General features: G+C 48.2%; 1 protein-coding gene across 5 annotated transcripts in view; it reads right to left on the bottom strand.

Moving 5' to 3' along the window:
- caskin1 (CASK interacting protein 1) overlaps positions 1–8,287 on the bottom strand; it is a 127,083-nt gene extending 118,796 nt beyond the window's left edge. For 2 of the 5 annotated variants that reach the window (XM_088612909.1, XM_088612911.1), the window contains exon 1: positions 7,382–8,287. In XM_088612909.1, the coding sequence (XP_088469035.1) occupies positions 7,382–7,475 (94 nt within the window). In that variant the 5' untranslated portion in view covers positions 7,476–8,287. The remainder of the gene's footprint in view (positions 1–7,381) is intronic. The other 3 variants (XM_088612913.1, XM_088612914.1, XM_088612912.1) reach the window with 2 other exon arrangements.
- Positions 8,288–18,968: the final 10,681 nt, after the last annotated feature.

Here is an 18,968-nt window from a genome sequence, read left to right as displayed (position 1 = left end):
CATGTCCCTGAATTGGATACAGCGGTTAGAAAAAAAGATGGGGGGCAAAAACTGACCAGCTTGATGCAACAGGCATGGGCCGTGTCAAGGTTTCTCAAACAGCAGGGCTTGCAGTCTGTTTCAGTCCAGTTGGGTCATAGATCCTGTGCTTCAAGTACCAAGGGCTTGTCGTCTTCTCTAGAGCAGATTCTACCAGCTTCTGCAGAATCAGGCCAACAATATGGAAAATGATGGACATTGGGAAGTCTGGTGTCAGGTGGTATTGAACAGTAGCTCCCGTGACACAGAGTTCCTAATGGTGACATTGGACAACCATTAACGCCTTGTTGACAAATGAGCTGGTTTCCTTTACTAGCTACCTGGGCATCACCCAGCAGGTCCAACTTCACCGCTGGTGGTGAAATGAAGCAGTGTCAGCACCCTCTTGAGGCCTTTGAGATGCTCCCTCCTCCTCATGGTAAAGTCAACAGCTGAACCAAGGGGAAGTCTGAAACATTCCAGGACAGCCAGCCTACACAGCGATTCTAAAATGTTCCAAGAAATCAAGCACCTCGAGGACTCCCCTCATACTGCCTGTTTGTCTGCTGCTTTCCCTTAATGCAGAACATGAACAAGAACTAGAGGGTATTATCACAACCCCCCCAACATGCACACTGCATTAACACTGAGATCAGCCCCTCCTTTTACAAGATCCACACCTCCTCGAGGCTGCACTGAGCTGGACCAAAGTGTGCAAAACAGCATGTACTGTATTAATATTAATGCAGGGGAGTATTTACCTCCAGGGAGCTCCTTTTCATCCAGATCTTTTAATTCCGTTTGGCACAAGATCAATTTACAGTTCAATTCTGCATAAACAGTATTATTTACTAAAGTCCCGAACAAATCTGGACACACTTTGCAGCGCAGACCCGCATTCTCTGCACAGGCTTCAGGTATCCAGTGGTACACGGCTGCCTCCCTGCCCCCAGGCCCTGCCGCTGAAATGTGCTTTTTGCTGGGGAACGCAGTGCACACAGGTACATCCAGAGGTTTATCACTTACATAATTTCCTGAAAAGCAGAGGAAGTCAGGCGGGGGTGCAGGAAACTGCGGGGGGAAACTGTGGACTCAGCACACCCCTCATCAGCGCCGCTGCTGTGTGGTAGGGAGGTAAAGTCAGGCACTGTATCTGGACTGTGCTTACATTGTTCCATTCTGCCTCCAGAGACATGCTGCCACACCGCAGCAGACCAGGGGAAATTGCATTTACTCTTTCCTTCAGGGGCAGTGAATTCCAGTCCAGAAGGTACTGAATCCTGCAGGTTCCCAAGATATTTTTAATCTGCGCCTAATTAACACAGATACGAGGTGGATTTTGACTTTAATTCACTAGTACCGTTCCGCTCATAGTCGGAACCGAAAACCAGCAGGGACTCCAACACCTTGGGCACTGGAATTGACCGCTCCTGCCTTTGTTCACCATGGTATTTTCACCGTGATTCTGACTACCCTTAGCTCCAGCTGGTCGAGCCGCCTCATTTGCAATGTGGGAATGAGAACCAACTTCAAATATGAGACACTTGGTGAGGACGGAGGTGACCGTAGTCAAGGTGTGGTCAGCAGCACAAGTGTCAGTCGGTTGCTGGCTCAGAAATGCTGCCTGGTGAAAGAAACTGCCCTCCTCAGGGAGAACGTGGTCAGTGAGATATGTAACTGGGCTCTCAGCCTCACTAACCTTTACGACAGGTGTGGCCCCTGGGCTGTACATCACGGTCACACCTCCCAGCCCCCTGGACGGCTCGTTATTGTTTTCGTCAGTCACAAGACTATACCCCACAGCATGTCATCTTGAAGAACCACATGAACACACAAGCACCTCTCCCCAAAAAAAACAAACGAGTGCTTTTGGCATTTCATTCTTCTGGTACTGTCCCCCGTACTAGATCTTATTGCTAAACCCATGCGTTTCGGAATGCCACTTTATTTCGGGTCCTTAACATAGGAGTCCAACGGGTGGCTCTTTAAAGGCGATTTGAAAAGGCGGTGGCTCACTGGCTTCCAAAACAAACAAACATGAGCACATCGACCGCGTTCGGCACATCTCACTGCTGCCATTGCGTTTCGTGGAAACAGGCCGGAAAGCTTCGCCTTGAAATGAACACAACGATCTGGTGGCCACCCTAATGTTTCTTTTCCCTGCTCCGCGAGCACCGAAGCAGAAGCCCCGCTCCCTGTGACAATCAGACAACCGTGCCGGCGTTTCTCGTTCAACTGATTTTTTTTTTTCTGAAATGCCAGCGAGGAGAGAAAAATAAATAAATTAAAAAAGGCTTTGTCTAAATCTGCTGATAAGTAGAAAAACGGGGAAATTGCGCATGGCCAGTACGCTCTGTTAGACAGGCTGCAGAGTGAACTGGGGGGTCCAACAGCAACCTGCCTGTCCCACTCTGCTCTCCTATTATTAATCCGCTGACAGTCGGCCTCCGGGCTCTACCAGAGCAGAGAAACGCCATCTCGCTCACCTTCGTCAGCACGGAAGTCGAGCAGGACAGCTCTCCAGGGAAAGTGAGCTTCCTCCGAGCCACCAGCAGGAGCATGAATAACATCTACTGCTGCCAGTGTTATTGCCACCATGACTAGTCGTAATGATAATAATGAAAGAGAATGTAAACACACATTATCATGTGATATCGTGCTAGCGGAGGCGTGTGTACTGTATCCGTGCTTGCTGAAGCTCCTAGCAATCACAGGAGGTTACTTTGCCACTCCGGTTGTATTCCCTCCTGTACTACCAAAACGCTGCAATACTGAGCAAGTAAAAACACAGGCCCGGAATACCTGCTTGTCACGATCGTAAACCCTCCTCTTAAGGGCGCTCCGGCTCTTTCACTTTGTAGTTGATTGTGGGCTCCTGCCTCCTATCCAGCCCCTCTTTATTTAAGCCAGACGCTATACCTGGCTCAGTATTGGGAGATGGACGCCCGGAAGCCCACCTGCCAGTGGGTCCAGGAGAGACCCGCTGGCACAGGCTTCATCACGGCGTCCTGACCGTCTGAGTCTGGGGCTCGAAGCGCCTGGCCTCGTTAAACCGCTTTTATTCCCTGTCCCTGCACCGGATCCCGTTCCGGTTTTTAAACCTTGTCTTGTCTTTGTCTTGGATGGATCACCCGGCTCTGGACTTTTGGAGTTCGCCCTGGATTACCCCCTGGACTCCTCTGGACCCGTTCGCCCTGGCCACGCCCCACCAGTACCGATGCACAGTCGTCACGCCCCCCTGTTCGTCAACCTGCCCAGTTCCTTGTCATCTCCTCCCCATTGTCCGTTTCACTTACTTCCAGATTATACCGTCTGCATAGGGTCCTGACCAACGCATCGCTACACTGCTGTACTGAGACACAGGGCACATTCTGCCCCAGAGCCACACTGTAACATACAGGAGAGCCAACTCCGCCCATGGGGGTCACATCTTCTGCCCCTTGTGCTGCTCTGTGCCCATCACCCTGTCCGTGTAACGAGGCGTTCTTTCTGGACCCTATGCAGATGACACAATCCGGGGTAGAGTGAGGAAAACATGGGGAAAAAAAGCTTGCAGGGGTCAGGAATGAAACAGGGGGCGTGTCCATGGTGCGCTGGTGTTCGGTGGTGCGGAGGTGTGGCCGAGGCAAACAATCCAAAACTGAGTCCAAAGGGGAATCCGAGAGAAGGCACAAGTCCAGAGCCGGGCGGTCCATCCGAGACAAAGTGGATTGAAAACGGGAACCGGGTCAGAACCGGCACAGGAACAAGAACAGGAACTAAAAACTTGACAGGACCAGGCGCTCCAGGTCCCGGACTCGCCTGGTACAGGAACCAATACAGAGCCCGGAACAGAGTGAGCGTCTGGGTTTTATAGGACGGGGGGCAGGAACTGGAGGCAGGTGCAGGGAATGAGAACAGAACAAGGAAGGGCTGGAGCGTCCTTAAGAGGAGGGGTTTACGATCGTGACAGTCCGGGGCTGTCCCAGCCTGTCAGGGCTACTACCCCAGCCTCAGCCAGCTGGGCTGCTCACATACAGGTGCAGAAACACAGCCTATCACAGGGCCTTCCTCCTGTGCCAGCAGTAAACCTGTCTGCTATTAGCGCAAAGTGAAAGAGATACCCCCCGGGAAAGATATTTGACATAATCCACAGCCTTATTTTTTTCATTTTTCTATAAGTTTCCTGGATAGAACGTACACACTCCCACGCATGTGTGCGCACACATGTAAAAAATGCAGTCACACACACTGGCTTTGACACACACTTTTCAACCACTGCTGTGGCTTGTGTGATCTTTTTGGCGGCCCCTCTTTACACCCAAGCAAATCTGAGTAGAATAAGATCACCAAACCCAAACCCTAATCCTTAAACCGAAATGCATGCCCAAAAACAGGCATTTCTTCATAAAGGCACAAGTATGTAAATAGGCAGAGTTGTTCAGATGTACTGGAAGAGAATACACACACATTATAGGCCTGTTCTGTTAAAAAAAACAGGCTGACAAATCTCTCTGCTGTAAAAACCCAATTTATCTTGACCAGCACTTACATGGAAAGGATGGGGCCAAGAAGAAAACTATTTGGATATGACAATCCTATTAATGGAATGACTGGAGTGGAAACGCTTCTTATCTGTTACATAATCTGCATGCACTGTAAACAGACTGGGCTAAAAAGCAGCAGAACAAGGAATAGAATATTGACCTCCATCGCTCAACAGCAGCCATCTTCACTATAGAGTCATGCAAGCTGTATTTGCTGTGTCTGACAAGTTCCTATGACTCTCTACTAACTCCCACATTAAAAAAATGACAGGGACAGAAGATACTCTGTAAGCAGATTGCTGTTGCAGCCTCAGCTCCCTGCATCACACAAAGATATTTTGTGTAGCGTCAAGCTGAAACTGGAGAACCATGTTTCGGGCCCAAATCATCCCAGGATAAAAAAATAACTATTACTAATTCATTGAGCTGAGGCTTTTATCCCAAGTAACTTACATTTAGATCCATTTACTGTATGTAGCTGGAGCATTTTACTGGAGCAGGTTGGGTGAAGTAACTTGCTCAAGGGCACAACAGCAGTGTCTCACCTGGGACTGGACAGCAGGCACTTCTTTATCCAAGTGGAACAAGCTTACCCAGTCCTGTTGTTGAAGCCGATACCCTGGTTTCTTTAAAGAAAGAGCCGGATGAGATCCTGAGAGAACGGGGTTACCTACTAACCACCAGGAACGTTCAAGGATAAGATAGTCGCCTCTCATTTCTAATCTTTCTTAGACATGTCACACACAAAGAGACAGTCACCCGACAGGGGTGAAAAGTGGTGAAAACACCCACCATGCAACAGAATTTACCCATAAGGCAATTGGGTAGAGAGGCCTCTTGTGGGATGCCTTATTTTTCGCAAACAAAAGGAAAATGGAATGAAAAAGGAATTTGGGAAGAGAATAAGTTCCCTCCTCCTGCTTGTTCTTCCATTACGTCAGGTCGGTTTGCAGCCCTGCTGCTCCTCCAGCCCGGACTGTATCGAACCGCTGTGCAACGGGAGTCTAATTCCTTTTCTGTACGAGCACCTGCTGTATTGCTGCCACTACAGTTCTTTCTCTCCTGGTGGAGCCTGTCCCACATTCGGAGCCAGGCCGCTCCCAACTTCTAAATCCTGTTCCGGAGCCAAGAGAAAGCCAGGCAATTCAGCATGGCCTCATTGAAAAGCAATTATCCCTCCAGGTCCCTGCTGAGAGCAGATCTTTCTGTAGTCGTTCTCTACAGCTCACCAGCCAAGCTGCCACCCTGTCTGCAGAACCACCGAATAATCACAACATGTGCCCCCCCTAAATTAACCCCCCCAAAACAGTCTGTATTTCTGGAATGGGCAGCCGTAAGAAACTGTGAGAGGCAAATCTTCAAAATCATGATGGGTCACAATTGATCCTTAACCTGCCATCCAAAACAAGGCTTCTGGAGGACACCTGCTTTACTTGCAAAATATTAATAGGAAAACAAAACAGCGAAACAGGACTTGCATTAAATGTGAAGACAGTGGGTCTGTGTAATGCTCTGGAGAGCCACACAGTTATAGCCCCCGGCCATTGAGTTGAAATCCACCAAATGATTTTGTAATGACATTACAGAAGAATTACAAGCTGATGGATGTTAACTACATATATTAATACCATACTGTTCGCCCTGTATATTGAAGCTCCACTATAGACGTTCAGGAACGACATCTCAAGTTTGATACATTCACTCATCACCCCTTCAGGCTGCTCCGTATCAGATGCAGGACTCTTATGACACACCAAAGTGAGAAACGAGGGGTTAGGCACAGCCCCCTAGGCACACTGCAGGATGCCCAGCAGCCTGGTGAGGGGTCATCTGCATGCCACCTGCCTGTACCCTTCCACTGGGTGTTGCTCTGCCTGTGCCCATAACCAGCCAGCACCAGCTCACCCTACTCCGGTCTTGAATGTGTGCTCAGAGTGGATGTAAGTTCAGGCATCAGCGAATCAGCACGTCTAGGCACAGAGCACGGTATCATTCAACAGGGCTCGCATTCAGAACGACGTGCACACAACATCTTCCCTCACACTCCCCCACCCCCACCGCGCACAGGGCAACACCCCCGCATCTCAATGGCTTTTCACGTCGTTCAGTTTGTTGGCTTTGCATCGCTGTGTAGATAAAAGGCGCTTTCGGGTGGCTCAGCTCGGGCAATATTGAGCCTTTACCGACCGATTCCCACGAATTCATCATTAGGGGCACAGAGCCTATACACACACACCACACGACCCCCAAGAAAATGACACGCCTCTCACCCTGGCAATTGGAGCTGGCGATATTTATAACAGTGATATTAACCCCGTAACTATAATATAATAAAGAGTGAAATGTGCGTGTTAGCAAAACGCGATTAGGGTTATCTCGTCTCATTTTGATGATGACCGATCTTTTATATTCCAAGCCACCCTTCAATCCCGTCTAATTCGACAAGTATCAGCATGTTTATCGGCATATTCGCCCCCTTAACGTGACTGGGAGAGGGTATGGTTTCTAATTAGGTTACGCTGGACTATCTATTACTGCAAACGCTGTGTTAATTCGCATCTGGAGGTCTACCCTGTTAGGAAGCGGGACGGCTGAATGCGCGCCCATCCGCCCCGGAGGAGCGAGTTGAAGCATCTAGATTCCACGACTGACGGAATCTCATCTCTCAAGAGCCGGTATTGACAGAAAACGAGTGTAGCGTAGACCCCAGAGGCGCAAGTGGGAAAAACGCACGAATCCAGAAGCCATAGAGAGACCAGATTTCTCGCAGTCTGATACATCCCTCGCTCAGCCGGCCACCTTTAAAAAGACAGCCACCTGAATTAAATGCCACTTACTTGCTTTTCCAGGTTTAGGCCTCTGCAAGAGCTTCTGTACCGTAACAACGTCTTCAGTCTTCACCGCCTGGAGCAATTCCTGATCTTTCCCCATCTTGCTCTGCGCTGTTCTTAATTTTACATCCAAAGCATGCTCCGTGATCTCGGCTCCAGTCAGCTGCCGCGGATCCTCCCTTGATATAACAGCGAGGCGGAGTGCAGGCGCAGGTCTGTGCTTCTGATAGCGGAGATGCTCTGATTCCACCCGGCGCGCAGTGCGCGATCACAGCAGCCGAAATTTCGATCCCAGATCTGTAAATCTTTTCGGCCACCCTGCCCGATCTCCGACGAAGCAGGTATCATTCACAGTTCTGGGAATGATTTCCAGTTAGGGGGGGTTTTACATGTTATCATGCATTTCGTGCAGAACGAATGTAACTTCTTGTAAAACATAAAATGACACCGGCGGTCGCACAACAGCACAATTTCAAAAATTGCTCGCCAGAAAGAAAATGGTCCGTGCAGGTCTCTGTGAGAGGAAGGGGGGGTCTCCGTCTCCTTAAAACAGAAAAATATATGTAAAAAAAAACTAAAGGTAAAAAGCAAACGCAGTCCCAAAATGTACTGTAAATCAGCGACGGGCGAGCTGCTGGTCCAGCGGTTTGTGAGCCTGCAGTCTGTAAACAGAAACCAGTCCTGCCATCGCAGTGTGCAGTCACCGCAGAGACCACTCCGCTGCCAGGCTCGCTGTTGTCGAGGAGTGGATCTCCATGCCTCTCGCTGTCCCCCCGCTGCAAGGGGCTGGGTGAAACTGCATCGCTAAATAGCTCTGCTGCATCCAGAAGGCGGACCGAATGCGCGGTCCATCCCCTCCTCCTCCTCCTCCGCTCTCAGCACTTTGCAGGGGAGACTGCCTGCGCAGCGCAGACGTACGACTTCTGTACGAGCAAGCGGCAGCTCTCAGCGTCGCCGAGCGAGCGCAGCCGGCCAGGATGCGCCTACTGCTGCTGCTATGGAGACAGAAGTACCCGCTGTCTTCTGCGACTTCCTTGGGTATTTGTCGCAAAAAAAAAAACCCACGCGTTTTCACAAACCGGCGCGTTGCTGCTAAATAATAGTATTCGTGCGGGGGTTGTGAAGTGGTGGGGTGGGTACTGTGTATATTGTTCAGATTGAGAAAACGCGATGAGGCCGAATAACAGTTAAAATAAAGCAGTGACCATTCACTGTAAACGGTCTACTTTTAGACGGTCGCCTGTGTTACTGTTGCACCGATAGCAAGCCGAGAATGCAGCCAGCTCTATCAATCCATCATCTAACCGCTTCATCCAACGCAGGGTCGCGGGTGAGCCGGAGCCTGTTCCGGCAGCATCAGCCGGTGAAATGCACTGTACACCCTGGACAGGCCGCCAGTCCAGCCCAGGGAACAAACGGACACCTCACACCGAGGGTTCGTTTTCCCAGGAGAAGACATTAACCTAGAACTATGTTTTTGCACTGTGGGAGGAAATAATAATTAATTATTTGCTTACACTTATATAGCGCTTTTCTGGACGCTTTTAATGGGGATCCCCTCTTCCACCACCAGTGTGCACCTGGATGATGCAACAGCAGCCATAGTGCGCCAGAATGCTCCCCACACACCAGCTCTCAGTGGGGAGGAGAGCAGAGTGATGAAGCCAGTTCAGAGATGGGGATTATTAGGAGGCCATGATTGGTAAAGGCCAATGGGAAATTACACCCCTACTCTTTTTTCGAGAAACGCCCTGAGATTTTTAATGACCACAGAGAGTCAGGACCTCAGTTTTACGTCTCATCCGGAGGACGGCGCCTATTTACGGTATAGTGTCCCCCTCACTATACTGGGGCATTAAGATTCACAGACTGCAGGGTAAGCGCCCCCTGCTGGCCCCACTAACACCTCTTCCAGCAGCAATCTTAGTTTTTCCCAGGAGGTCTCCCATCCAGGTACTGACCAGGCTCCCACCTGCTGAGCTGCAGTGGGCTGCCAGTAGTGACATGGCTGCTGGAAACCCACTCAAACGCAGGGAGAACATGCAGACTCCGTACAGATAACACCCCGGGGGTGTGGATTTGAAGCCGGGGCCACTCCGCAGTGGGGGAGAAAGGGGACGAAAGCACAGCTGAATTCAGGCCTTGCGACCAGTGAGGTCTGACAGGCATTCCTCCATCCATCCTTGTTCGAACCACTTCTTCCAATTCAGGAGCCTATCCTGCCAAGCACCAAGCTCAAAGCAAGAATATGCTTTCATTCATTGCATAGTCACTCATATTAGGTGGGGACTTCAAGACGTATCAGTTTCTGTAGCTTGCATACTTTTTTGATTTATTTGAAAAGTGTGCCTAAAGCACATCCAATAAGATTCATCCCTCCTCGCCCCTTCAGTCCGCTTGTCCTGGTGAGAGCCGCAGACATGTTCAATCAGTTCTATAATCTACCAAACCCACTCCTCGCCGCTGTGCTGATAGACAGCCGCTCTCTTGAGAGGATGCGCTACTTGTATATTTGTATAAGTTGAGTTGCGGAATGGTCATTACAAATGCGTCCGAGACAGGATCGCTCATTTCCCTTGGGGTTTTTTTCCGCATCTATCATGCGAAGCGGGGTGTCTAAAAGGTCATTGTATTTCAATTCTCACCGTAGGCGTCAGCGCGCTGATCATACTGAAGAGTCTGAAGTGCTCGTTCTTGTGGCTTCAGTCCTACGGCTTCTGCTCAAGAATGTGGCTCATGACACACACAGGAAGACGAATATTCAGAATGACAGATCGCGCTTCATGGGGAGGATTCATACTCCATGATTGTCTAGTGGCATCATTTGGCCATTACTGATAAGAAGAAGCATCATCATTCCCCAACAGTGTGTGACAGAGTAGGGTGTAATACGGTCCCATATCCCACCACATGAATGCAGAGCTCTGCATCTGACTCCCATCCATGTCCTTGTCCCATTTTAAATATCGTGTTTTTGTAATCAAATGCGTATCTCTAACAGAGTTGATTTTGCACGGGCTGTTGTCACTTGTCAGGGCTCAGCCAACGGCCTTAGCTAGTTGAGATGCTAGTGCATAATCCACCAGAAACTGCCAGCAATGTGTCACGTGCCTGCCGCTAGATTCCATTCTACATTGTATAAATGTGAAACAAAGTGTCGTGGAGTTACATGGCAGCTGCAAATGAAAGAAGGCCACACAACCCATCTAGTTCTTTTGGTTGCTGCTGAAGGAGTTAGGTAAACCTCCTCATCCAGCAGTTTCCCAAAAGAAGCCTTAAAATCGGCTTGAACAACAAGGCTGAGAAGCTTGTTACAGACACCCACAACTCTTTGTGTAAAAGCCCCTCTGGCTCTGTTGATTCTGCAAAAGCACCACCAGTTAACGGTGTCAGAGCCTTGAACATTTGATTCAGCTTTTCCTCATGGTCTTAGATACTAAACAGATTCCTTCCTTTTAGCCTGTCAGTGGATGTATTTAATCACTGTTCTGTGGACTTGTTCCAGAACAGCAATATTCTCTTTTTTGAATTCCAAGACTTTCCTAGTATTATCACTGAGAAAATGTACTGCTGTAATCCGGAAAAATATTCTTTAGCCTGGGTTTCTACTATTTCAGATCCTGACATGCCTATTAGATCTTCCAACCAATATATCTAAAGAAAAGTATAATTTCCCATGATAACCTCTTCTTCCTTAAAACTTGTGTTTCCTGAATTCAATATATAAGACTGCATTACAGGGGATATCCAGATTTAGCAGACTTTAGTATACTCTATACTCATTGAATGTTTTTTACAAGTCAGATCCATATAGTCGTGACCCTAGATGCATCTAGAGTAAGTTGCTGTGCCTGAGTGCTTGTTTTGATAGATAGATAATACTTTATTAATCCCGTAGGGAAATTGATTAAATAATTGATGTACAATGCTTAAAGCTCTATCATCTTTCCTGTCTGTCCAGAACACTGAAAACCGATTAATGTGTATTTTTCACCTTCAGGCCTCATTTAGAATGGTGTGTCCAACTTTGGACACCATGTGACAAAAATTATATTACTGCCTGGGAAGCAGTCCAAAGAAGAGCAAGTAGATACATTCCAGGGCTTAAGGGAATGTCCTATATTAAAGGGGAACTGCAGTTTCAATTTCTCTGACCCGTTATAAAATCCCGAAACAAAATAAATTAATTGACGGTATTGCAACATTTGACAAATCCCGGGAATTAAGCACAAAATCTGGAACTTTGTGGAAGCTGCTGTATGGTTGCCACGTTGTCGCAAACCCCTGGTCTTGCTGCGTGCAAAAATTAGAGATACCACGAACCGTGACGTGAAGCAGCCCTTCCTGCTCACTAGTCACTGTAATGACTAGTGTAATGTGATGTCTGGGAGAATCAGTACAGGTCGTGCAGCAGACATTTCACTGCAGAAATGTGCCAACATGATCTGCTTGCAGAGTTGAGAAGTAAGGAGTATTTGTCGAAGTTGAGAGCAATGTTTCTATTGGATTAAAAGAGATGTATTTACAAACCTGCTTGTTTACAGTGCAATAAGGCCATTTCACCACACCAGAAGTTTGGTTGCCTCATTCTGAATCAGAGAATATGATGAGACCTGGAAATGTGGTCTATTTTGTGATGTAAATTGCACATTTTACTTTCACAGAGGTTTGAAATGCAATCGACAATGCTACTAACTCCAAAATCTAAAAACAGCTTTGCAGTTCCTCTTTGACAGGCTGAAGGTACTTTGTTAGTTTTAAGCAGAGAAGACTACTAGAGGGCCCAAGTATTCAAGCTCCTCAAAGGCAAAACCAAACCAGTGGACTTCTTCAGAAAGCACAGTGAATCACGAGTCAGAGGACATAAGTGGAAATCGTGTGAAAGTGCATTTAGAGGCGGGTTGGGAGGTACCTCTTTACCCAAAGAGTTGTGGGAGTATGGACCAAGCTACAAATGGACCAGTTGTTGAAGCTGATACCCTGGTTTCTTTCGTGAAACAGCTGGATGAGATCCGTGGTTCAATTAACCACTCACTACCAAAGAGGCATAACTAGCCAAAAGGGCCTCTTCTTGTTTGAAATCATGTTTCACTCTGTAAACCCTGATTCATCGATTTTAATTATACCACAATGTTCTTCAGCACATCATGTTGTTTCACATGTTGCACAAGCCCCTCTCGCAGGCTCGAGGACTGTTTTTAAAATAAAAATTCCATCTCCGCCCCACTTTGTTCATCATGTCTCTGTGCCAGTGGGCAGTCAGGTTTTGTTTGCACTCCGATTTTGTGAAGTAACAACTGATTTTCAATCTCATTCACAACCTAAAGCTCAGCTACCAATCTAATAACTCTTGACAACAGCTTTCCTGAGACTGGTTTTTAAAACAGTCCACCTCTCTTCACACACCTTCAGGTGGATGTTGATATAGATGTACAGCACCTAGTGTAATGTATTCCTAACAGACAAGGTATGACAGTGTGGCAGTTACTGTGATATCTGAATCTATAATGCAAATCCACAGACACAAAGCACTACTGAAATTATAACGACTACCAGTTTAACTGAAAATGAAATCGAGAATTTCTGAGATAAGCTTAGAATGCGACAAAATGATTTGTGTCACAAACTAGACCATTCTCCTTTTCATGGTATCGAGTCAATGAATTTCAAAATCATACAGCGAATTAAATAATTACCGCATTTTAATTTGCAGTTGAGAATACAGACCTGAAAAAAACAATTGATAATCATCTGTTTTCCCCGCTCCTTTGAGACGGCGGGTCTTCAGTGTGTCACACGCACAGCGAACACGGAGCCAAATTACATTACTTCTAAAAGGTCTGCTCACATACTGTACACCAGTATCATCTCACTTAATTAAAAGACTTGAGATGCGGGTGAACTGTGAAACAAATGAACAGCTGTCACTATGTGTTGTAAATAATCTGCTTCATGACACTCATTCACTTTTTCTGAAGGATTTCTGTTTTAAAACAGTCAGCAGGGGAAAAGGAGCAGAAATTCCCAGGATTCCTGCGATTTCTGAGAATCCAGATAAATATTAGCTCACTGGACCCACCTGCCCCCTGATTCCTATTGACAATGTGGTGTTACTCGGGGGCGTGCCTGGTGTGGAGGCGGAGCCCCAGTAGAAGGGCGGAGCCTCCTCTTTGTAGTCCCAGCTGTCCCGGCTTCCAGATGATGAGCCACAGCTGGGCAGGTCCTGTAGAGGCACACTGGACACCCCCTGAGGGGACGAGCAGGGACACCCCCGGAAGGGTGGGGGTTCTTACACTGACAGTCCCAGAGGGGACTGCACCCACGTAAGGGGCTCGTACTGCACCCACGTAAGGGGCTCTTTTTCTTTGTGCCTGTCCCTTCATGTATTCTCACCAGGACAGGCACACACACCTTCCTCACACACAGAGTTCTTGTTGTGTTCTTGCCTGACGCGCCCTGCTCCACCAGACTGGACCCCACGAAACAGTGTAAGCCCAGCCTGGAGGTCACGAGGCACAGTACGATTCTTTTGGCTTTCTGTTTACTTTTCACTCTTTTATTAATTTTGGGCCCTGCTAACCTCACACCTGTGTCTCTCCTCTCACCCAGGGCATTAACTTTTTTCCGGTGCGCGCCACAACACCTCCCACTCCGCACTGTCACGACAAACTTGGACTTTGTGCTGCTTCCCCGGCAGACTTTAGGAACCTCTGTGGCACATGGCAAGGCAAGTTCATAAGCTCTCCAGAAAGACAATATTTCTGTATCAGGTTGCCACACGCAAACTGTATCCCTGGAGCTCAAGAGCTCATACCCAGTGCTCATCCTGCCTCACAGCAGAGAGTCCCTGTCCCAGAGCTCCTTGGATAGTGAGGGCTGAAGCTGTTCCCTAGAGTATATATCATCTAAGCTATCAGTGCCTCTACTCTGGCACAGAGCACAGAGCTCTGCCTCTTCAAACACAAACTCCATGTCCTTGGAAGGCTATGTTTCTATGGTAACCAGCAGCCTTTTTAGTCAGCCAGTGCCCCTTGACAGCTAGAATCCACTATCTGCTCTTCTCTCTCTCGCTGTGGAAAACTCCACTTGGGAACAGGAGAAGCGTGGGCGCGAGGGTGCAGGTGTGTTTACGGAAGACCTCTGGAATCAACCTGCACGCGGTGCTCTTTAGGTGACATCCTGCTAAGAAAAACCACCTGGATGCACCTGGCTAGGGATCTACGCCTGTGGCTGGAAGGTTGCCGGTTCGTATCCCGCGGCTGGCAGAGGAATCCTACTCCGTTGGGCCCCTGAGCAAGGCCCTTAACCCCAGCTGCTCCAGGGGCGCCGTATAAACGGCTGACCCTGCGCTCTGACCCCAAGCTTCTCTCCTTGTCTGTGTGTCTCATGGAGAGCAAGTTGGGGTATGTGAAAAGAGACATTTCTAATACAAGAAATTGTATATGACCAATAAAGTCATCTTAAAAAAAAAAAGAATGCACATGAGATTTTTATTTGTGCACAGAGAAGTCCCCTGCACAGCTGCACCAGGGTGAACATCCATCTTAGGCTACAGTGGCCTGACTAACACACCCAGCTCCTCTCTCAGTGCTGTGTGTGCAGCCATGTCACCATGACATTGAACACTGATTCAGCAGGGCCTGTGCTGTCGGGTGAGCAAGTTGTAAGACCTACTTTGAAGCCGTCTTAGAAACACGGGATTTAATCTGAGGGGACCAAGGTGAAAAAATAGAGTATGAAAGTGGTATTTTTATTCAAGAAAAAACCTGAAGCACTGTGTAATTACAAACACAAGGATAACTAAAAACAGCTCGCTGAAGTGTCATTAGTGATTGCGTTTTCCCTTTTTACTGATTGTACATGAACTGAAACATTTACAATATTTTTCCATACTCCCACAACCCTTGGTGTAAAGAAATGCCTCCTGCGGCTGGACCCCCGGTTTGAATGCTCTCTGATTCTCTGTGCAATCAGAATTGTCTTGAGACCCATGGGGAATGAGTTATTGTCACTGTTACAAGTGCAGCATATTGTATACGAGATACAGCCTGTCTTCTTCCACTGGTGGGCTGGACACCTGGATTCTACATTGGCTAACAACCTCACGAGACCCCCAATAGCGTCTCGATTAGTTAAATGGTTCCCCTTGCCTCACGATTGCCTTCCAGAATCACTAAGCCATTGTGTCAGAGTACCTCAGCTGAGCTCAGTTACTTTTCCAGCTCCAGGGCGAGCTGAAAATGCACACCTGACCTGACAGTGGCTCACAGTGAGCTCCAATGAACTTTGTTACAAACTCTGGCATGGCTCGGCCAGATACCTCCACACTCGTCTGCATGGCTTCACATAATCGGATTTCCTTGCAATCCTCTTCCACCTACAGTACTCTCATACTCTCATCACAGCCAGAAAGGCCTGGCTGCCTCCATATGGTTCAGGGTGCTGGAACTGAGTCTCACTGGTGAGCAGGGACTCTGTTTCTGTAAAGGCAGACACGGCAATGAATAAAACTAAATTTAAAAATTGACACAAAACCCAGTGAGTGAGCTATAGAAGCCTTTAATGTGTAGGGCTCAGAAAACATGGAAAAGGATTTCTCTGGAGTCTGACAGCCAGGGACCCAATCCTGCTCCTGGTGTCTCACACACTTCCTGGTTTTCATTCCAGCCAAGCTCTCCATGACACGACGGAGCTCTTAATTGCCTTAATAACAGGGCTAATTTGAACTGTTAAGACTGTTTCCAGCCTCTGTGCCTTGCCTTTCAACTGTTGCATTTCATGAGGAGAATAAAATTCTGAACTCCTGCGTCCAAACAAAATCGCAAATATTCCAACCCAGCAACTTGTGAGTTCGAATAAGGCCTCAATTGCGCAATTAAACTCATCTGGGATGAGAGCCAGCAGGTGTTGTGGGCCTCCGAGACCAAGATTATGAGCCCCTGTCTTCCGATAAAGGCTTCCTCTGTGCTGCGGCCAGCAGGGATTATAGAGAAAATGTAGTTTCTTTGCCAGGCCCTCCTGCCTTCGTAGCGCAGTGAAGCACACAGCCACTGGATAAGAAGACAAGGAGGAATTCTAGCGCTGTGCGACAAGGCTGAATGGAGACATAGGAACTCTAAAACAGATGGTGCTGAAGCGTCAACCAATCAATCAATAACTAAACCAGATCTCTGTCTAACTGTCTAACCCAGAAGCTGGAGACAGCTGGAGAGATTCCACAGTAGACAGGTTACTCATCTGTCAAGATGTGAAGTTGCTACTAAATTCCACACCCGACTAAATCCCATCGTTTCAGTGACCAAGCCACACATCGCACTGTAGTGCCAAGAGGGGGCATCAGGCCTTGAGCACATCCCTCATTTTCCACTGCAGCCCTGGGCAGGGCAGAAGGCAAACACGCGGCCGACCTCTTCGGCTGCTGCTTCTGGCTCCTGCGGGTCCGTTTGCATACTGAATTTCTCCAGGGATGAGGCTTTTCCAGATATAAGCATTGCCTTGCATATGTACAGCTCATAAAGATGGGACTCCCTTTGTGTTTTCAAAGGATGTACCAGATACTCTTTTGCTCTGCGGAAGACCTAACGTCTTGCTGGTCTTGACCATTTAATAGTTAAGATGTGCTGGTGAGCCCTACTTGTTCTGAAGAGCCTTTCTTACTGCGGTAGCCCCGCTGCATAGATATCCAAACTGTTCCTGCTCTGCTGCACATTGATTCTTATATTATTATAGGATTATTGTAGTGTGTCCATGAATGGTTAATGGTGTCAGGTGACATGAGGGTGTTGACGTTAAAGCTGCTGAATCACAGTTCTTGGGTCCTGTTTTCAATGCTGGGCCAGGACTGTGTGGAGTCTGCATGCTCGTCTCGGGTTCAGGTGATTTTTTTTAATGACCGCTCAGGTTTCCTTCCGCCTCCCTGGTTCCTGTGTACTTGTGTGCGATTCCAGTGAAGGTCTGGAGTCCCAGCCAGGGGCGTAGTCCTGCCTGACAGCCTATTCCTCTGGGATAGAGTCTACCTTCACCAGGTGTAAGAAGTGTTCTTATAATAGCTACGTTACTGATGCCAGCTATAATGAGGCACAAGTTCAAGAATCACCACTAAAAGCTTTGCTTGAATCTAGACTGCTAATCACCCTATCGCCTACAGTGTCTGGTTTTACCATAGACACCAGATGGATCCATGAAATCTCACAAATTATACCGGACTGAGACCGTATACTCTTGTCATGTTGCCTCTGACATGAGTCCTACGAGGAGTTCAATCCCTCAGGAATCAAGAGCCAGCCTCCTAGTGGAGAACTACACTCTGTTACAATGTTATAGATATGGTTACCCAGGCTGGGCAACAAAACGACAACAGAACCAAACCGGATATTGGTCTCCATGACTATCTTTTACATTTAAAAAAAAAATCTGATTTCTTCCAGGCGTAATTTTTTAAACAACCCGTTTCAGACGGGGGCCAGTGAACAAGGAGCTGGGATCTCTAGGACCTGACGAAACCAGGGGCTTGGTCTTTAAACTTAGGGCCTCACCATCACGGCTTCAACTGAAAAGAAGAAAAGCACAATGCGCGCATAAACAAGGCGAAGCCCTTTTAAGGGTTGATCACAACAAGGAGACAAAAATTTCGGACAGCACCTTACACCTGAACACTTAATCTCCAGAGCTAGAAAGCGGACATGTACACTGCAGGCTGTTTTGAAACCGTACTTAAGGTCAAACAGCGTCGGCCTGTCTGAACTGCCCCGCCGGCGTTCACCGTGTGAACAGCACACACCTGCGGGCGTAAGAATAGAATAGGTTGACGATTCTCCACTTCCACCACGAGTGGGTTATATAACCCTGCGTCTGTGAGCCAGCTCAACAGTGACACCTTGTGGACTCATGCGATCATAAACCAGCCGCAATGTCTAGCGACCGGGAACGCAACTGCTGGCTAACGGAGCAACTTCTCTCTTTCGGCATATTTATCTTCTGTGCTCCCCAACACGTTGTATGTTGTTTGTTGTTGTTGCTGCTGTTCTGTGTTTATGGTGGGGCGACCCCTGAATGTCTTCGTACCGGAGCAAACATGCAAATGAGCATTTCATTGCACTTGTGCATGTGACAATAAACTAGACCAGAGGGGTCGGCCATTGCCAGAGCGTTTTCCCAGAGCTTTAGAGGCCGGCTAACGGCACCCAGAGCAGGAGAGCGATGCCTGGAGCACAGAGAAGGGTGGACGAAGTCAGGGCCCACAATGCCGTCCTAACTGCCATGTTGGCTGGGTGTTTGGTTTGGTGAGAACCGCGGCGCAGCCCCCGGGCCTGAGGCTCCGTCTGACACACGCGTGTCCGACTGCAGGATCCCGAAGGAGGTCCCGGGAGACTGTGGCCCTTGAGCGAACCCTGAACCAGGCAGAGGAAGGACATCCAGCCTGGGAAGTCACCTGCACAGGAGGCAGGAAGAGGAAGCACAGGGGAAAACGCAGAGGAGAGCTCACAGGACCGCACAGTGTGCTCCACCTGCCAGACAGCCTTGCAGCTCCCATATTGGGCCAATCAGTCACCTTCCTCATCATCAGGGAACACAGTCATCCTCGGTCACACAG

The sequence above is a fragment of the Lepisosteus platostomus genome, chromosome 19, assembly GCF_059453375.1.
Source record: "Lepisosteus platostomus isolate fLepPlt1 chromosome 19, fLepPlt1.hap1, whole genome shotgun sequence".
Lineage (NCBI taxonomy): Eukaryota > Metazoa > Chordata > Actinopteri > Semionotiformes > Lepisosteidae > Lepisosteus > Lepisosteus platostomus.
This window is presented reverse-complemented; position numbering and strand designations above follow the sequence as displayed.